Source organism: Gavia stellata, chromosome 2 (assembly GCF_030936135.1).
Source record: "Gavia stellata isolate bGavSte3 chromosome 2, bGavSte3.hap2, whole genome shotgun sequence".
Taxonomy (NCBI): Eukaryota; Metazoa; Chordata; class Aves; order Gaviiformes; family Gaviidae; genus Gavia; species Gavia stellata.
The window spans coordinates 102,146,435-102,166,160 of NC_082595.1; the positions used below are offsets into that span (position 1 = coordinate 102,146,435).

Genomic DNA, 19,726 nt, shown 5'->3' on the forward strand with positions numbered 1-19,726 from the left:
AGGGAAGCTTCTTCCAGATTGCTTAATCTCTTCAGAACAATTCAAATACAGTTGGAACAACAACAGCATTTTTCAGTTAAACAGCATTTCTCTTTAACTGTTTTGAGTCGCTGGAGAAGATTCTTTTGTGTACAGACAGCTGTAGGAGACGGCTCGTAATGGGGGAATCGGCTCGTAATGGGGGAATCGTAAAGAAACTGATACCTTTGTTTATAATGTAAATAAATAAAACTATCACAGATAGATTTAGAGAGCTCACATAAACAGAACACTAGAAAAATTCAAAGAAAAGAGTTTAAATGCAGAGTTAGAGGTGTACATGCAAAGCTAATTTTGATTGTTTGAGTGGGATTCGTCTCACCTAATTTTAGACACTCTGACAGAGATAAGCTGGTTGCCCTGGGCTTCTTTGTACCCAACAGAGAGCAAAAGACCCCTTTCAGCAATGATTCACTGAACATATTTTAGATGCCAGCTGTAGAAACGAGATGAACTACTCCCTATAAGTCCCCAAATCCTTCTCCCACTGCCCCAATCCCACCTGTCAAGTAAGTCCAGGAGACTAGTAGGCACATACAGTGTATACAGTGTAGACATCTGATCAGGAGGGGAGATGGGACAGGGGGTACACAACAGACACCCCACCCACACCACTACCACCCACCACATCATCTTACTTCAGTGCTCAGGTTTTGGGGCTTTTTTTTCCCTCCATCCATTGTAAAATTATTGGTATTGAATTTCGTGGACACTTTATTCCTTAAGATTCTCACATGCCACCCCTATTGCAAAAGGTGGCAAGAGGGCATCCAATTGACATAAACAGAAATTATGAGACTAAAAAGTACCACGATATTCCATAAACATTTCATAGGACAAAGAAGTCTAATTTATTCATCAGAGCAGGATACTCTTCATTTTAATTATGATCTACAATATAGGGCATGAATTTCACAATATATATTTGACTCACAGCTGATTTCTTCCTGTTGTCACTGAAAAACTGAACAATGGTAAAAAATGACACTTACAAACTTAGTTAATATATAATAAAACTCTTTAGTAGCACTGGTTGAGGAAAATATTCATCTTTATGAGCTCAACTATTTCTATTCTTTGGGGTTTTTTTCCTACGTATATTCTTCTGTGAATTGTTGTTACTACCTTGTCTTATAGTTCTTCACCTTACTTTCCTCATCATTTTTGTCTTACCAAAACTTTGCTAGACACTTTTCCCATTTATTTTATCAGACAGAATGGCTGTTTATCATTTAATTGTAACACCACGTATCAGCACTATGGCTTGGAACTAACTTCTCTAGTGAGATTTAGACAGAAGAATTACTTCTTGCGGAGAGGATGAAACAATGGCTCTAGGAGGCAATTTACATTGAAAAAAGTTCATAAGGTTTCTTGTCATAATAGCTACATCTTTTTTTGGCACAGGTAGGGATAAGAATTTGGTTTGGTTAAAAAATAAGCCTAATTTCTGCAGAATCAGAGCATGTAAGTTCCAAAGCTATATACACATATTAAGTAGACACCTTTACATTAATAAAGTAAGTGGGGAGGAATTCTTCCAGGTTTACAATAAGCTATCTGTTTTTATCCATAACCTGTTCCAGTATGGCTATGCTTCTCTGCTGTATCAACCATGCACGTAATTTATTTTTCTTAAGTATTTTAGTGTGCTCAGGAAGTGCTATACCACCAAGCACAGCAGTGGCATAGCATATCCCACCTTTCCAACATAGTTGAATCACATTGGATGTCTACTGCCAAATACACCTTCTATTTACCATCATTTTAGCTAAGAGGTTCTAAAAATACATATGTACTTTTCATGTAAACAACTATACTCTCCTCTCTCATTCAAAACCAAATATTCTCGCTAAAACTTAATTACAAATGGTTTAGCCTTTAAACAAAACAGAAAAGTTAATCAAAGAATCAAGCTTCAAAAAGAAAACTGCAAATGGGGTTCACAGTGTCTATCCTGAATCCAAATTCAGATCTATTTGGATAACAAACCAAAAATAAAGCAAAAACCAGAACAAACAGAAGTGAATTAATTAACCAAAATCTAAACGGTTCTATGAAAAAGCTGATTACATTATCAGTTTGTCTGCACTTCCTTCATCTGTTTGAAGGTAAAAAAATCAATTATTTTTATTCTCTAGCAAAACTCCCAGAAAAGAGTGGTTTGCAATTACTTGGCAATGTTCTGTACCACGCCTGCAGCAAACAGTAATTCAGATCTATTTAGGATTTGGAGGTATTTTTGTACTTCTGTTATAATCTACTGATTCTTTTTTTATTTGATTTTTATTTATAATCTGAAACTATTTAGATAAAATGATTGTGAGGAAGATGATAAGGAAAAGATATTATCAACACTGAAATATGAGAAATTGATCTTTAAGATATTTGGGAAGCAGCAACATGGTATTTTTAAATGAAAGTCCAGATCAAACTATTTCAATTGCTCTGAGAAACAGGATCCTCTTCAAAAAAGTAGATTTTCTTAAAAAGGAGTTGACTTACCACTGTTGTGAAGGAAAATATGAATCACAAAAACATCCATTTAAAAAAAAAAAAAAGGAAAAGTAACAATTTTTAAAAATTCCGTTGCAAATAGTTTGTATTAACTGGAAGAATCTGTTTAAATTTAGCCAACTTTTACAAGGAATAGGACTGGTTTAGCCAACTTTACAGGACTGGTTTAGCCAACTTTACAAGGAATAAGCCACTATTTTTATTAACAGAGTAATTAATAGATCTCTTCCAACACAAATTACAGTTCACAACATGTGAACCCCTGATTACATGTTTATTACATTTAAGGAGAGTCCAAACACAAGTGAGATGCCAATATAAAATCACAGTTACAACCACATATAAAGTGGGAGGTCACAACATTTGGATGCAATGGGTGTTACCACACAGCGACTGTTTCATTGAACAACAGACTTGCATAAGAAATTCATTATAAAGACTAGAAAAAACCCAACAGAATAAGACTATTGCAAGTTGCTTACCAATATCAATATATTTTGGGTCCAAGGGAGTGCCAATAGAATTGCAGAGAACCAGCACATACTGTATGGAAAAAAAAGCAAGTGTCATTACTGCCACATTTTTTGTAAATTAGTAAACTGTACAAGGTTTTCTGTGAAGGTGTATCTCAACCCACACTTCACACAGTCTAAGTCTGATCAGCAACAGAAAACAAAGGGACCATGACTGCAGTACATACAAAGCAGCATAAGCATGGAAGTAATGAGATACTTGCCAATCAGCACTATAAATGAAGCCAAACACAAAACAGGAAAACGACCAGCTGTTTCAAGCAAAGGAGCAAATTTACCAGACAAAATACAATATGCAGGATGTACCACCAGCAGGGTCCACAGACAACATGCAGGCAAGACAGCCAGTGTCTCACCCCCTGGTCTGTGGGGCACACATTGTACTGCACACACTGTACTGCAATTATTGACTAGCATGATACACCAGCAATTTCTCAGTGACTCAACTCTCACCTAGCTGTTCACGCAAAGGATAATCTAATAAACTGCAACAAACCCCCTTGCCAGCTCCCAGAAGTTAGGACTCTTGTTGCATCCTTTGCAGACCTCAATCTCCTTGAACCTCCAAGAGGGCTACAGTGTGGGGAGAATTGTGAATAAGGCTATCCCTCCACCCTGCACTATAGCAGATACTGCAAAACTGATGAGTTTTGTTAGTTTTGCCCTTCTTGTTACCCTGCTCGGGAAGGCTTTGATAGCACAGATACCTCAGATTCATCTGTTAAACTCAGGAAGATGCAGATAAATAAAAATTGACCTAGACACCACTGCTTCATTGTTCTTGCTGATGTATTTATTTTTACAGACCTAAATCAAGGATTAAATAGTTTTATGATGATTGCACAGGGAAATAAGAATGTCTTGAATGAGAAGTGTGGAAATTAAGTAGCAACTTCTACAGTAAAGTCTTTGGATTTAAAAAAAACAAAACCAAACAAACAAAAACAAACCAGGGCTGCCAAAACTTGAATCGCCTAAGAGCTGTTACCCTGACTCTCCAGGAAACGGAAGATAATTAGTTCTTCATAGCTCTTTCACCTCCTGAACAATTCATGTAATTGTGGTAGCAGACTACAGCAACTGTACAGCTTACCCCTTTAAACCGACAGATCGATAGCTTATTAATCACATGAGAATGGCAGAATTTAGGTTTTCAGCTCCTGTATGAACTTCATTCTTTCAAAGAAAAAGATTTGAACAAGGATTTCTTTTCATTAAACAATTCATTTTTCTGGTTCTGCCACCAATAAACACCTCTCAAAAATAGTATTTTTATTTCTCTGTTCATAAGAAACTTTCCACCAGCATCCTCAAATTTCTCTTTTTCCAAAAAATATGGTGAGCCTCCACCTCTACAGGAAACCACACCTGGCTTTTTAAACTCTTTTTTGTTGGTTTCCATTATGTTTATATTAATTTTGCTCTGGTAAATTATCCCAACGTTCACTCTTTAATCAACTTTGCTTTTATGCCCTTTTTACTTACTTCTGAGACTAAGTGAGTAGATCAGAGACTGACAAGGGGTGTTGGAGTAACAGTATCCAAGACAGACGCTGCATGAGCTACACAGGGTGGTGCCAGGACAAGGGAGTTTGCATTGTCTGATTTGATCAAAGCAGAAAGCTCAAGCCTTGCTATGGGTATCAACATTAAGTTCCTCGTAACTTGCTGACATTCACATCCGCTTGCAATACCTTTAAACAGTTCCTGCTGAAATTAGTCTTTTTTGCCCCATCAACTATTGCTGTACATTTTGCCATCTTGAAACCACAATTCTAATGACCAAAATCTATTGCAAAACAAATGTGTTTTTCAGAAAGCAACTCTAATGAACTGCTACCCAAAGGATAAGCCTGTTCATTTCCTAAAAGCTGACCCCCCACAGTGTTAATAATTACACTGGAGCCATTTCAAAAGAATTGAAAGATGTTTATTATCTGTAATTTTCAGATGCTAAAATTAAATCTCTTATTTATGCTCAAGAAAGTAACACTAAGTCCCTCCATTGTTTGTTTCCTATTTTAAAAATACAACCCAGAAAAATCTCATTTATTTGCAGTCAATTTCACCAAATGGTTTTGGTAATGTATACCATGTTTTCAGTCCATGTGCCAGTACACCATTTATTGCACAATCAAGCAAAGCAGCACTAAAACATTTTTTTTTTACCGTTGCACCAGTTGACTCCATCTCATGCTCCTCCTTTGTAAGCAATATACACGTGATATAGACAATAATTCAAAAGTGAACACAGTAAGAAAAAACACGTAACAGTTAGCATCACACTAACCAAACATACATTTACCAAAGAATACATTTATCATATCATTTGCCACTACATTTAAAGTAAATAAATAAACAAACAAATGGAGCAGTTCGTAGTAACATGTGATTTCCATCACCTAAAAAACGCCCCTTTTTTTTCCACTTCTGATTTATTAAATATTCATTACCTTTCTGATGCTCTCCTGCTTTTAGCTTTTCTTTGGAGAACTGTTTCTAAAGGAACATCAATGCAGTTTTCATTAAGTTACTAATGGCTACAAGGAGTTAAAGTGTAGAGGCAGTTAATTGGTTCTGCAAATTTTTGCTATTACTTTGTTGTTTGCTGGGGTTTTTTGTTTTTAAACACTGAGCCCATTCAAGTGCCATTCTGTCAAATGACAACTGAATTACAAACTCTGAAACAGATTCAGAATTTTACATTTCATCTTATTCTGGTTGTAAAGCACCGACATGTGGAACAGAGTGTTTCAAGTGAAAATTAAAAGAAAGACTTTACCTGAGGTTGATTTTCATCTGCTTTAGTTGCTAAAACACAGAAGTCTCCATAAGTTGTTATGGAAATCAAGCTCTTGACATATTTCACATACTTCTCATTGTTTTTTGTGTCCCAAAAGACTACACAGTATTCTGGACGATCAGGTCGGGTGTACGCATAAACAACCGTATTGGAGCAGTAACCCCACTGCCAAGAGATAAAATTTTTATAATACCTATCAGAAATCGTAAGAATTCAGTAATAAATTCTTCACGGCTATGAAAGAAAGTGTTTATTTCATATACACAATCAGTATTCAATATTCTTTACCTGTCAAGTGATGAACTGATTTATTAAAGTATGTGAACACAGCTCCAGTAATAAGTTATTTGCATAATTTTAATTGGCAAAAGAAGCCTTTGCAGAATAACCTGTCACAATCAGAATTGGAGGATCAACCTCAAAATGTGACAGGATCTCACTTCCCCTTGTTTCTTCCTTGTTCAGCGGGTACGCAGAAATACGCACTGCGATGATGGGTTTTGCAATAAAAATGTTTGCTCTGACACTATTGATTTGGAAACCCGCAGTTCATTTCCCAAGGGAAATATAATAAACACCTTAAACAGTGCAATTCCTGAAGCAGACAAAAATAAGCAATTATATTACAGCACTATAATAACTCACATCACCTCTTCCATACTAGTAACATGAGAAAAATCCTCCCTTCCCCCCAGAAGAATATAATTATTCGTGTAACAAGTAGGAGAAAGGGCAAAAAGGCAAAAGAAGAAATGGAATATCCAAACACTTTAAAAAACATGAAGATGTATTTTATTGCCTTCAACTGATTTAAATTATAGAAATTAATAATGTAAACCCTTTCTAACACAGGAGAATCAGAAAATATCTCAGAAAGGAGGTGAAGTTGACAAACAAACGAGATATAAAGCAAACCACTTAAGGATGATTATGCAAGTGTGGAAAAACTAACAGAATTCTCTGCATCAGCATTTACTAGAGAGAGAGGAGAAAGCTTATTAGAGAGCTGGCCAGAAGGGTTCTCACACTCTATAGGGAATGAAACCAAGGCGATAAATTAAAGTATCACAAAAGAACTTTTTTTTTTTTTAATATATCTATCTATAAATTGAATGGTAATAAATTGCCAGAACCAAATGGTTTTTCACTTAAATAGAGTTCCACGGGAATTCAAACACAATACTGTGGAGTATAGCTAGAGGAACAGGAGTGGGCAGATACAAAAAGTGTTATCATTCTGGGAATCACAAATCAGTAAATCCAGCTTGCAAACAAGGTAGAGATGTAAAAAAAATATTAATGTAATAAATAATTTAATTAGGTGCACATGGATAAATACAATACACTGGACAGCCATGTTTTTAGCACTGGAAGTTGTACCTTATTAATTTATTATTATTTATTATCTTTCAGAGAGGCAACAGGCATGCGAATGAAGATGATACAACTGATATGACCTACGTGGATTTTCAGGAAAAATCAAGCTCATTTTGGATAGAGGAAGAAAAATAAAAGGATTGGAATAAAGGTAGTTTTTTGACAACTGATGGTACTACCCACAGGATCTTTCCCAGAGATGCAAACTGGAATTTACACTATTCCAAATATTCAAAATTTATATGAAGGGACTAAATTAAGAGGTAACAAGTCAGTAAACTGTAAATCATGTTTGTCAAATCTAAAACTGATTTCAAGAAGTGGAAAAGGACCCCAGAATGCTGGATGATGAGGATGTAAAGTGAAATCCAACGTAGCTTTGAACAAGGTAATATACACCAGAAGAAGTGTAACTAGAGCTGTAGACTCTAAATTAGTATTACAACTCCAAAAGATACCATGTAAACTATAAATAGTTTAAAAAAGATCAGCTCAAGTCATAGTTTTTACTGTCATGTTAATTTAGAACCCACTTTCTCTTATTATGGTAATACTTGAAAAATAGAGGAAACTGGACTATTCAGTAGATTGGTAATGCGATACTAACACTTCATCGTCAGGTCATTAATTCCAATCCAGCCTAAGTTAATAACAGCTTTGAATCACTACCATTTAATGACTGTCACCTTTTAGAATATCAAGTTCCTAAAAGGGAGTTACTGATATAACCAGAAAGAACATAGCAGTAGTAATGTGTATTACTTATTGAAGGACAACACATATCATTCACCATAAAAATATTTAACATTGAAACTGAGTAGACTACCAACAGGTTAAGAGTTTATTTGATGCAGAAATAAACTAATTTAAGCACATCTTTTTCCACTTGAAATGTGTAAAAGGGGAAAAAAAAAGCTTACACATGCAGTTTCTAAAACTAAGGTTACAAAATATTATTCATTTTCAAACTGTGTCAGACCTTGAAATACACATGGTCTCATAGATACTGATGAGTTTAAGAAAAAGCAATAGGCCTGTGTTCCAGCTGTAACACATTTCCCAGAATAAACATTAGGTAGCATTTCCTGCAAGACTAATTTCCAGCTCAAATTTCCGAAGTCTTTTCCAGCAGATTTACAACAAACTATTTGAGATTGCTTCCCAGCAGATTTGTGTTTATAAGTCCCTGACCAATGATTTTTCACAACCAAGTAGAACAATACATTTCAATATAGCAGCAGTATGTTCCTCACGTTACGCTCTCTCTCTTTTTAATCACAGGGGTTACACACTGATGATTAAAGAACATATCCTGTGCTGGGGAAAAAAAAAATATACAATACTGTATACTGGACAGTAATCACTATTTTTTGTTAAACTGTAAATTTAAGTGAAATAGTCCTAACTCTTTAAAAAACCAACCAACCAACCAAAAACCCCATATGGTAAACAAGATAAAAACATTATTTAGAATTAGCTGAATACACACTTGTAAAAAGTATATTGGGAATTGAAATATAAGTAGCAAGTACACCTATCAGGTTGCATTCATTTCTACTGTTCAGGTTTCTACACAAGTCTCCTGGTTCAAACTAATAATTCACCACCAAAAAAATTACAGTAAGACTCAAACAATTCCCATTGTATGACTTAGTGCACTCAATTTAACCAAACAGCAATGAAAACACTGGAGCCTTACCTATATGACAGCCTCAATTACTACCAAATTTAGAATCATGCCCAGTTCTGTTTAATATTAACAAAGCGTACATTTCCTTATTATGAAAATAAAATCACAAATTCATTATAAAAGCAATGGCTAAGTCATTCCATCACCAAGACGGATACTCACATTCCACTAAAACTTCAAGTCAATAGTGTTGATCAAACAGTAATCATAAGTTAAGCATTGATTTAATATATTAGAGAAAGCTACTTTTTCAACCCATTCAGAAAGAGAATAAATAACAGGAAACTTATCAAGTCAAATTTGTCAAGTGCCACATAACTACATACCTTGTAATCTGGACGAATGTTTGCAAAATATATGTAAGAATCAACAGCTAGTGCAATTTTCAGTCCACTTCCCTCCCAAGACAAGGCAGATATCTGTTTGCCAGGAACTTTCAGCGTGCGCAAATGCTTGTTTAAAATAAGGAAAGAATAAGATTCTGAATTTATCATAGCAAAACCACCCCAAAATACATGAACAACAGTTTTGATAGTTGATGAAAATCAAACATAGATCTTCTTTACAGTATCCCCATAATGACTCCCAAATTACAATACACATGCAAACAAAGGGGGAGATATTTAACACGCATTACCATAAAGTGTTCTTTTGCCTCAATTCTTTTTTTGTCAGACAGAAAGAAAAAACAGGACTCAGTGATAGTTTAAACTTAGAAAAATAAATAACAGATGGATAATGACAGTATAAAGATTTTTTTCTTTTGGCTGGTAATTTGAATCACCTTTATTATTTTAGTAGCAACTGAAATTAACACAACAATAGCACTGATACCTGATGTGTCTCAGAAGTTTAATTTATTCTGGAAGTGTATTAGTCAGTTGGTGTGCAACACCCTTAACTACAGCTGATAGTTTAAACAAATAAAAACATATAGCTAATCTATGTCAAGAGCATACAATGAATCAGCTGCAGAGGTACACAATTTGCAGTGAGGCAATGGACACTCTCCTCTTCTCCATTCCCTTTCAAAAAAAGTCTAAGAAAGGCAGTTAGATGTCCATTTACAATTTAAGAGATAGCAAAGTAATACACTTTCCATCCTTTTTTTGTATCTTTATTTTGCTGTAGAATTTGAAGTTGAATAAAGGAAACAATTGAAAAAACTAATGTTTTCAAAAACCATAGCCTTAGTCCCACAGAGCACTTTTTTGTGGGAAGCTTTCTGTTTGCAAATAATATAGATATATGTAATAAAGGATACATTAATCTACTATTTACTGTAAGGCTTTGAATAATCTTAGGCTTTAAAAAAATACAACTTTTTACTGAGCAAAACACCAATACTTATGCTTAGATCTAACTTTCCTTTTGAGGACATAAGTTTGTGCCTAAATAAACTGTTACTAAACTTACATAGTTCAGTACCTATTTCATGCCTTCGATCAGATGCAAATGCCAAGTCCAAATACCAGTCACACAGTATTCACAGAAGATACCATCTTCCAAAAAGTTAAGTCTGTACCTGAATATCAGAACCAGTACAAACCAATTCTAAAATCTAAAGAATTTACTTCTAAACACTAGATACAGGATCTGGAATATCTGTTTCAGTTAACCTGAGGGACATTAGCAACCAGAGATGTAACATTACTGCCAAAGCCTTTAGTTCAATTTAATACTTTCAACTAAGGAAAACCCTACAGATGATGGATCTTAACCCCTTTCACAGCACAGCTCACAGCTCCATCCTTACCACAGTTACCCTCAGGGCTGATACGTACTTCCTCTGTACAAGGGACAAACTTCCTCACACTCTGATACCTAACACTAACTTACTGATTTCCAGGTATATTACTAGGATGGAAAGTGAAATTACCTTGCAAGGCAAGAGTAGCACCATGAACAAAAATATATAGAAAAGTGGTCTCTCAAATGTCGAACATTTAACATCTTATAAAAAAGACAGGAAGTACAAAACACATTTACAAAACAATAACCCCAATAGACAAATGAAAATTAGAAACAGTTTACCTTTTCTGAGGTTTCTGAACCATTGCTTTTACTGATACCAGATGCCATTTTTTCTGATTCCATAAAAATAGAGGGCAACATTCACTGCCATATTTTAAACTCCCAATCTAGAGATGCTTAGGTCTCTTATGCAGCCAGTGAAGAAAGACAAGTACTTCCAGATTTGATATACAGATGTATAACTGCTGCCTAAGCATTCCAGATCACTTATTGACTATAGTCTGAACTCAGGTATGGGAGTTAGGTGTTCAAAGTTAGACACTATGCATATCCCATCATTTAGTGTTCTATGAGACGCACTCGGATTTTCGCACTGGCCACTAACTTGCTGTTCTGAAAAGGTACCTGGTCCTGTGTCATCTTTCGAGATCCAGGTGGATATCCTAGATACCTTAGAGCATGTTAAATGCACTGAACACCTACATTTTGGCATCCAAATTCCACCAGTAGCGACCACATAGACAAAACACACTAAGATAAAAAACCCTTTGTGTTATATAAGTATATTAAATATTTTTACCTCACCAAACGGAGTATAAAACTGCACAATGTTTACATCTTTATCTTGAGAAGTTGCCTTTAGGGAGCCTGCCATCGCCAAGACGCTTCCGCAGTGGTTCCACTGAATACATACTACATTCATACCCGTGTCAATCAAAACAGGATCTAGTTTTTAAGAAATAAACATTAAGAATATAAACACAAGTAGACGTTTTTGGGTCAAGAGTAGCTCAGTAATTAGCACTCCATATTTTGTACCTACTGTGGTCATTCTCATCTCTCATTATCTGGCATCTTCCATTGTCATAACAGACAGCAAGACAAGGACAATCGGGTTCAATGTAGCCTTCTGTACCATGATACCAATGTATTCCAGCAATACTGAATGCTCCAGTTAAGTTCACCAGACAACTCAGTTTCATTTTCACCTAGACAAGAATGGTTAATTATTTAAAGTCATATACAACATGCTATTTAGAAGAACAATTTATATCTCTATGGATACCTCACAGAAGACCAGATGTCTATGCAAAATTTCTTTCCTCTCCCAAGAAAAATTTTCACATTCTCAAAATTTTAAGAATTTGGAAAACTTCCTTATTCAAAGCCAGATCAGACATATGAAGACATATTTTAACTAAAAAGAAGTACTTTAATGCTGGCATTTTCATTCTTTGAAAAGTAACTTCAAACAAAGAAAACAACACAAACAAAAAAAAAAGCCCCAACACACACACATGCATGCACACACAAGGGAACACCACTGGAACTTTGCAAAAAATAAAAATAATTTCAAACCTTTCCTGGCCACAAAATCTTTTTTAAAAAGAAACCTTTTTCCAGCTTTTTCTTGATAAAAGTCTCTTGAATAATATATAAAAATAATTGGAAAAAATAAGTGTCCGAATTAAAACACCATTAGGATAAGTTTACTTCTGTAGTAATTAGCCCTGTACATCTGGTAACACAGGTAAGGGCTTTTTCTGAAAGAGAAAAGTGCACTTTGAGGGGGGAGAGGGGGAGAGGGGGAGAGGGGGAGAGGGGGAGAGGGGGAGAGGGGGAGAGGGGGAGAGGGGGAGAGGGGGAGAGGGGGAGAGGGGGAGAGGGGGAGAGGGGGAGAGGGGGAGAGGGGGAGAGGGGGAGAGGGGGAGAGGGGGAGAGCACACACAGCCACACATACTGTTGATAAAAGGTCGGGAGGGGGGAGGGCAGGGGCAGCAACTACAACTTATTTAAAGAATTTCAGTAATTTAGATCACATGCTAGAAACACCATGACTCACACAGTGGGGAAAAAAGAAAGATACAGTGAAGGGTTAAAAACAAGAAAATAGGAAGCATAACAGATACTTTCTTAGGGAAGGGAAGGAAAGGAGGAGAAAATTCACCATAATAGGGATCTAAAAGTCAAGAACATGGTTCCACATACATTGCTCTTTTTAAAGTCAGTGTTTTACTTCCGTTTAGCATTTTGTCAGTCATATTCAAATATTCCAAATAAGTAAACCAAAGTTGTAGGAATGCAGCAATATTATAGTTACTTCCTTTCATTTTTCCACTTATTACCAGGTTTTCTCTGAAGCATGTAACGTTCCTTACATAACAAAGAATAACAGGAGCAATAGGAAAATAAACTACTGCTTTATTCTAAAAGCACGCTAGTACTTTTAACATGAGCTTCACTTAATTTAATTAGTATCACCACACATATTTTGACATTTTCAGTAACTATTGCAAGGCAAAAAGGCATTAGCTGATGTGATACTCATTTAGCTACCAAGAAAGAAGTATTTATATTAGAAAGCTGTAGCTGCACAAATCTTGAATAAAAACTTTGTGCACAAGACCTTGTCCAGTTCCCAGTGCTAAAGTCCACCAACTAAACAAACAAACAAAACAAACATGAAATAAATTAAGAGGAAGTAAGTCTTTATGCCTGTTGAAATTAATACCTTTATTATACCACCATGAACTTACAATAAAATTTCCCTGATTGTCATAAATGTGAATCTCTCCATTTGCCATTCCAAAGAGTAAAACTTTGCTATCGGAGGACCAGGCCACGTGGCACAGGTGGGTACCTTTCAAGTCTTTTCCCCAAATGCGATTGCCTGTAACAGAACATTGATTGTACTTAACAAACATACCACAAAATCAAAAATAGGATGCCAGTTACCAATGTAAAAACTGAACAGCTAAAGAAAGTAACTATTAATTGTATTTATCTAGAGAAACAGAGCCACATAATACTGAAAACAAAAGCTATGTAATACCACAACAATTAGTAAAGCTTAAATTTTACCATCCACTGATCCAACAATCACAGCTCCATCTTCATATACAATACAAATCTTTTGGCCATCAGCATTCCAGCTCATACTTCGAACAACAGATTTATTTCTGTTATTAATCATCTCTTCATACCAAGCACCTATTAGTAGTGAATGAAAAACTGAGTTATACTTCTGATTTGATAATCCTCTAGTGGATTCAAGGTACATGCTAATCACTGAATTTAAAGAATAAAATTATTCTCAATTAAAAAGATATGCAAATAGGATGATAATGACATTTCTTAGCAATATGAATTCCTGAAGTTGTTAAAAAAACCACAAATGAAACATAATACAAACACACAAAAAGTTTATAAAAGTTACCAAGCAATCAAATTAGTTGTTCAATGAAATGGAGAAACCTGAGAATAGTCTACTTATAAGTAAACACGAGATAGCAGGTTACATATGACTCTGCAATGTAATAGACAACAAAAAGATACAGAAGCAATGAATTTGGAAAGAAATTAAAACGAAGTTCTTCCGCACTTTCTGTAAAAGTCTAGCAAGACTATGCTATAGTGTCCCCCAGACTATACATAAGTATTGCGAAACCCAATGTTCAGATGTGAGCTACTTATTTCCAAAAAGAACCTGACAAACGAGGAATCGGAGAGGGGAGCCAAAGTCCGAGAGGGGCCCCACAGGAAGAGATCTGTGCTTACGTAGTTTCAGAACTGACAAAAATATAGTAGGAAACAAACAGAGGTAACAACCATCTTTGATAGGAATATGGATTAACTAATTTACCGGTTATTTTTCAAAACTAAGAGATTATTTATGTGACAGTAGCCACCACATATCAGGCAGAAAGACTAATCAAGTGATATTCTTTATTCCTGAAATGAGAAGCTGAACTGAGATTTTATTTGTTTCCATTTTCATTAAACAAAAATCCCCAAGGGATAAAGAAAACCCTTTATTTTCCTTTTCTTCCCCACAAGTGTTGTAAAGTAGTTAATTTGACGGAGAGGTTTGCTGGCTTTCAAATGAATTTAAGTGTACCAAAGAAGTATGTGTATGTGTGAAAAGGTCAAGAACAATAAAAGCCAATTACAGCAATACACTAGTTAGTCATATTAGTTATCTGCCTTAATTAAACATTTCTAACGATCATTTTTATGAAAGTATTTAATGGATGTTCTAAGCAGGGTTGCTAAGTTCTTGTAGTTCTACCAGTATGCCTGTGCTTAATGCACTTTGCCGAACTATTTAAATATTACAATGATACCCAGAACAGAACTACACAAAGAAGCACTGCTGCTCTTTTTTGTTCAATATACTATTTTACTCCAGGGAATAAAGTAACAGAGATAAGAAAATAAGAAATTTAGAGCAGTTTACCAAGCATATGGCTAAGAACGGATATCTTCTCCTAAGGTAGCTTTGCAGGACAAATGCCTTTTTTTATGTGACTACACTATGAAAAATGGAGACAATTATTACAGTAAAAACTTGGAAATTGTTTTAAATCTATTTTGAGCTTTACAGACTGCAAAATAAAGAGTCTAAAAAAGAATTGTAAAAATTTCTGGGGGAAAAAGAAAAAAGATTTCTCACAACATGGAATATTATCCCATCTCAAATTTATCCTGTAGAATACCTTTATACAGCATCCACACAATGATGAGTCCATTTTGATCACTGGTAGTCAGTTTTTGATACTGTTCATTCCACGTCACCACTTGCACAGAACCTAGAAAAGGATACAAGTTTTTTATTTAAATAAGTTAATAAAAACCACCACATCCAACTTAATCAACCTGGACCTTTTCAGAAATTTGCACTGCTGACTTTGATTAGTGTTAGGTATTCTTTCTGTATCACTCATTTCCTCTTTCAAAATTCTGAACAGCTCCTTTTGCTTCTGTATTCACCCACTTAACTAACATCCTCTCCAAATTCTGCTCAGAATATTGCTTCAATACGCAAAACCCAAATCATAGTTTTGTGGTTTCTGACCGACTCTGACATATTAGTCTGGGAAGCTGACAAAACTTTAGTGTCATAAGAAGTTTTGGGGTTTTCTTCCTCTTAGTAGTTTGATCCTCAGTAGCGCTGCATTTTTAAAACAAAATCTCCCTCACGATTACCAAAAAGAGCACTCTACACACAATTCGTTCACACCCTCAAGTCTCGTACTGGATCCTACTCATAAATATTTGACTTGACTTGAAACATCTTCAAACCATTTCTAAGCAGCATCTTATTTCATCAGTTCAACACTGGATATGAACTTGGGCACTTGAAGCATCTCACTCTTTCACGCACTCACCACTAGTCATCCACTTCTTCTGTATCCTTTCCATTTTTCATCATTTCAGTCATGAACTTTATCAACAGATGCAACCAAAGATATCCTGAATGTTGGGGATTTTTGAAAGTAACAGTAATCTATTTCAGAATTGAAGACATCCATTCAAAATATCCACTAAATCAATTCCTCACAATTCATTTTTTTCATATTTAACCAGGCCCCTAAAATAACCTGGCTGTTGGCAGATTTCAACTGCAAATTCTCATAAAGCAATCATTTCTTTAAATAATACAAGGATTTTGGCATTCTCTTCATATCCCATTGTCCACGGATGATGACCATGTAACATTTCTCATGTGCGAGTTTAATTCCTCCCTGTCTAATTTCCCTGCATTCAATTTTTACTTTCACACACTATCGTCCTCTAGCCTGTTTTCTAACCTCTCTAAACTTTGTATACTATACTGCAATCTACATACATACACATTTTGTAGTTTGTCAATAAAGGGAAAATGAAGATATTTTTAAGACAGAGATCAGGTTTACTGAACTAACTTTGATTTCTTCAGAAGAAAATGTAAAGCTACCATAACATATAAGCAAATCTCACAGACACTGTCAAAAAACCCCAGGCTTATCCACATAGGTGTCACTAGAAAAAATGCTCAAGAAGGCTTTTTATCTCATTTCTCATTTTAGCTTCTCGTTAAACCTTACATATACAGTGTAAGAGAAAATTGTTCTCCTTTAAAAAAAAAAAAAACAAAACACCAAAACAACACAGTAGAACATTATTGTTTCTTTAACTCAGCAATTCCAGCATCAACTGCCCATCAGTTTAGCTTTTCTCTTCTGCTACAAAGCTTTCTTTGTCTGTCATCTACCAAGGCAGTATGTGAACAAATGTACGGGAGTAAATGTATCACGATCTTTTATGTAAATACCTACAAATATATTCTAGTCCCATGCAACTGATTAGCACTTCCAGATTAACCATGCTGAAGTTGCAGATAACAAGTACTGTAACAGTAGCACTGCACGATTTAAAAAAAAAAAAGTCCCTATGTAATATAACACATACAATAGTATCATCCACTTAAATAGAAACCAATACTTCCTTCTCAGGATAATGAATGAGGACCAAATAAGCAAAACCTGAGGTAACACAAAACACAAGTTAGGCTATAATGTCAAAGTTCACAGACTTAACCTTGCAAAATCCATAAACAAACTTTAAATTGTAAACAGGCAGAGCAGAGCTTGGTTTGTGCATTCTGCATCACACATACCTTATCATCCAGAAGAACTGAGGTAAAGCTAGATCAGTTTGATTCTCAACCCAGTAATTCACTCACAGATTGTGGAAGATTGACTGTAGGTCTTTCATCAGATAACTTGGTAAAAATAGATATCCAAGCTGTTACATACCTGAGTTGAATACTGATAATCTTTATTTCAGGCTTATAATAAAAAGTTATAGCAAAATTACTCTATCAGCTTCACAAAGTCTGGTATTTTTTTTTTATTCTAATCAAAAATCCATTAAATGCCCAAAGACACTTACCACTATGACCTTCAAGAGTTTGATTCACAGAAAGATTGCTAGGAGCTGCAAGTCCCTTTATTTTTGCTTCATCTAAAAATAACAGAAACAACTATAAAATAAACCTAATAAAGCATACACATGACTGTGTCTCTATCAATACTGCAGCTCTAATGACTATTTACATAGATAAAATTACTTTACCTAAAAGTATGTAAATTGTAACTGCACGATGAATTTTCCACCCCTCAGTTCAATGTGTTTGATATTCACATCTGTCATCCAAATTCATATACACTTTAAGGTCTACCAGTTTTCAGGAAAAAAACAACAAAACAAACAAGCAAACCCACAGCAACAACAAAAGCTGTGGTTATCTCATTACATTCAGAAAAAGGTTTAAAAGAATTTGAAAATATATTAGATTTTACTTTTCTTGGAACATATTTGTTTAAAAAAACACACATTTTCTCCCTAAGATAATAAGGATGGTAGAGAAAGTTCAAACAAAATCAAGAAATAATAAGTTCCAAAATAAACTGGAAGCCTATACAAAAAGAACAAGAATGAAATGTATGTCCTGAAAAAAAGAAGCACTGAAGAAAACTTCAGCAGATATAACAGGTAGGCAAATTACATGTATACCATGTAAGACAAGCTGGAGGAAAACATAAGCAATATTGTCAAGTAACTTGTGAAAGGAATCATGCTTTCAGAATTCTGCAGTGTGGTGCATTTTGTTCTTAAAAAAAAAAGAGTCTCATTTACCTGTCTGTGTTTCTAATTTTAAAACTTTCAGTAATCCATCCTCTCCCCCACAGGCTATGAAACCTTGATCCTTATTCCAGGAAATACATCTTAATCGAACATTGCCAGGAATTGCAATCTGAAAAAGAAGTATTTTGTATCTCTATATAGTTCTAAAAATATTTTATTTTAAAATACTCTATCCAAACACCTCAAAGACACCTATGAGAGCACACAAGATAAACTTATTTCTATCAACAGTACATGCAAAAAGATATATTAGACAATTAGAATTACAAGCACTAGTGAAACTGTGCAACACAACACTTCAGAACAGGGAAATCTAACATATGCTGTAAATAATAATAACAGGACATCTTCAAAGGTGTGAAGAGAAGACACCATGAGCAACAAAACAGGTGAGAGGGATCACACAGCACACAAGGCTTTGCCACGAGCTGGTCTCCAGCTGAAGAGCCACGTCCAAACCCTCCCGGGGGAGCCGTTGCTTAGGGGACAGCTGAAGACCAAAGAAACCCCAAGCCCCAAACCCAGGCCGAGAGGGAGGAGGCAGGACAGAGCAGGGCAGGGCAGCACTCTGGGCAGGGACCAAGCCCACGGCCGCACCACCAGCGCAAGCGGAGGCGCAGCGGCCGCAGGCAGCGGAAGGAAGCCCCGAGGGTCTCCTCAGCGCCCCGAGGGTCTCCTCAGCGCCCCGAGGCCTCCGTGCTCCCAATCGCCGGGGGTTCCCAGGGGCGGGGGGGGGAGCGGGAACTCTGCCTGCCCCGAGGGCTGCCTGCCCGCCGTCCCGACTTTTCTCCATGCCCCAGGAGCACCTTCTTGCACAGGTAGATGAACATCCTAGAGGAGAGGGCAGCGGGCGAGGAGTACCGACCCACACCGCTCTTCACGGCGGCGCGGCGCGACGGGCACAGCACGGCCTCCCTGGTAACCGCGTCACCCTGGCAACCACCGCCGGAAGTTCGCGCCGGGTGCCCCCCCCAACTTCCGGGCGCGGGAGAAGAAAGACACGATTCATTTGCTGCCGCCCGCCCTCTGGCGCCAGGCACAAGCGCTCCCGCCCCTTTGGGGCGGAGCCAAGATCTGGCCCCGCCCTCGAAGGTGCCCGTCGAGGCGGTGGGGGGAGTGGGGCCCTGTCGCGGCCTGCGGAGCCGCCCGCCCGGCTGCCAGCCCGCCTGCCCGCCGGCAGCGATGGCGGAGGATGGGCCCCTGAGGGGGGAGGTGGGCGGGGGGTTTGCCCGCCCCGGCATAGAGGCAGCAGCGGGCAGCACGTTAACGGTCGCACCCAACTTGGGTAGAAAGCACTGGATATTAGGAAAAATTTCTTTACAG

General features: G+C 36.6%; 1 protein-coding gene across 2 annotated transcripts in view; it reads right to left on the reverse strand.

Moving 5' to 3' along the window:
* Positions 1–19,233, reverse strand: part of WDR35 (WD repeat domain 35) — a 46,584-nt gene extending 27,351 nt beyond the window's left edge. Inside the window, exons 1-12 of one of the 2 annotated variants that reach the window (XM_059833424.1) lie at positions 19,210–19,233; positions 18,395–18,512; positions 17,648–17,719; positions 15,430–15,522; positions 13,796–13,924; positions 13,471–13,604; positions 11,757–11,922; positions 11,514–11,659; positions 9,286–9,411; positions 5,872–6,057; positions 5,259–5,291; positions 3,039–3,099 (exon numbers count right to left, since the gene is read on the reverse strand). In XM_059833424.1, coding sequence (XP_059689407.1) covers positions 3,039–3,099; positions 5,259–5,291; positions 5,872–6,057; positions 9,286–9,411; positions 11,514–11,659; positions 11,757–11,922; positions 13,471–13,604; positions 13,796–13,924; positions 15,430–15,522; positions 17,648–17,719; positions 18,395–18,512; positions 19,210–19,233 — 1,288 coding nt within the window. The remainder of the gene's footprint in view (positions 1–3,038; positions 3,100–5,258; positions 5,292–5,871; positions 6,058–9,285; positions 9,412–11,513; positions 11,660–11,756; positions 11,923–13,470; positions 13,605–13,795; positions 13,925–15,429; positions 15,523–17,647; positions 17,720–18,394; positions 18,513–19,209) is intronic. The other variant, XM_059833430.1, reaches the window with a different exon arrangement.
* Positions 19,234–19,726: the final 493 nt, after the last annotated feature.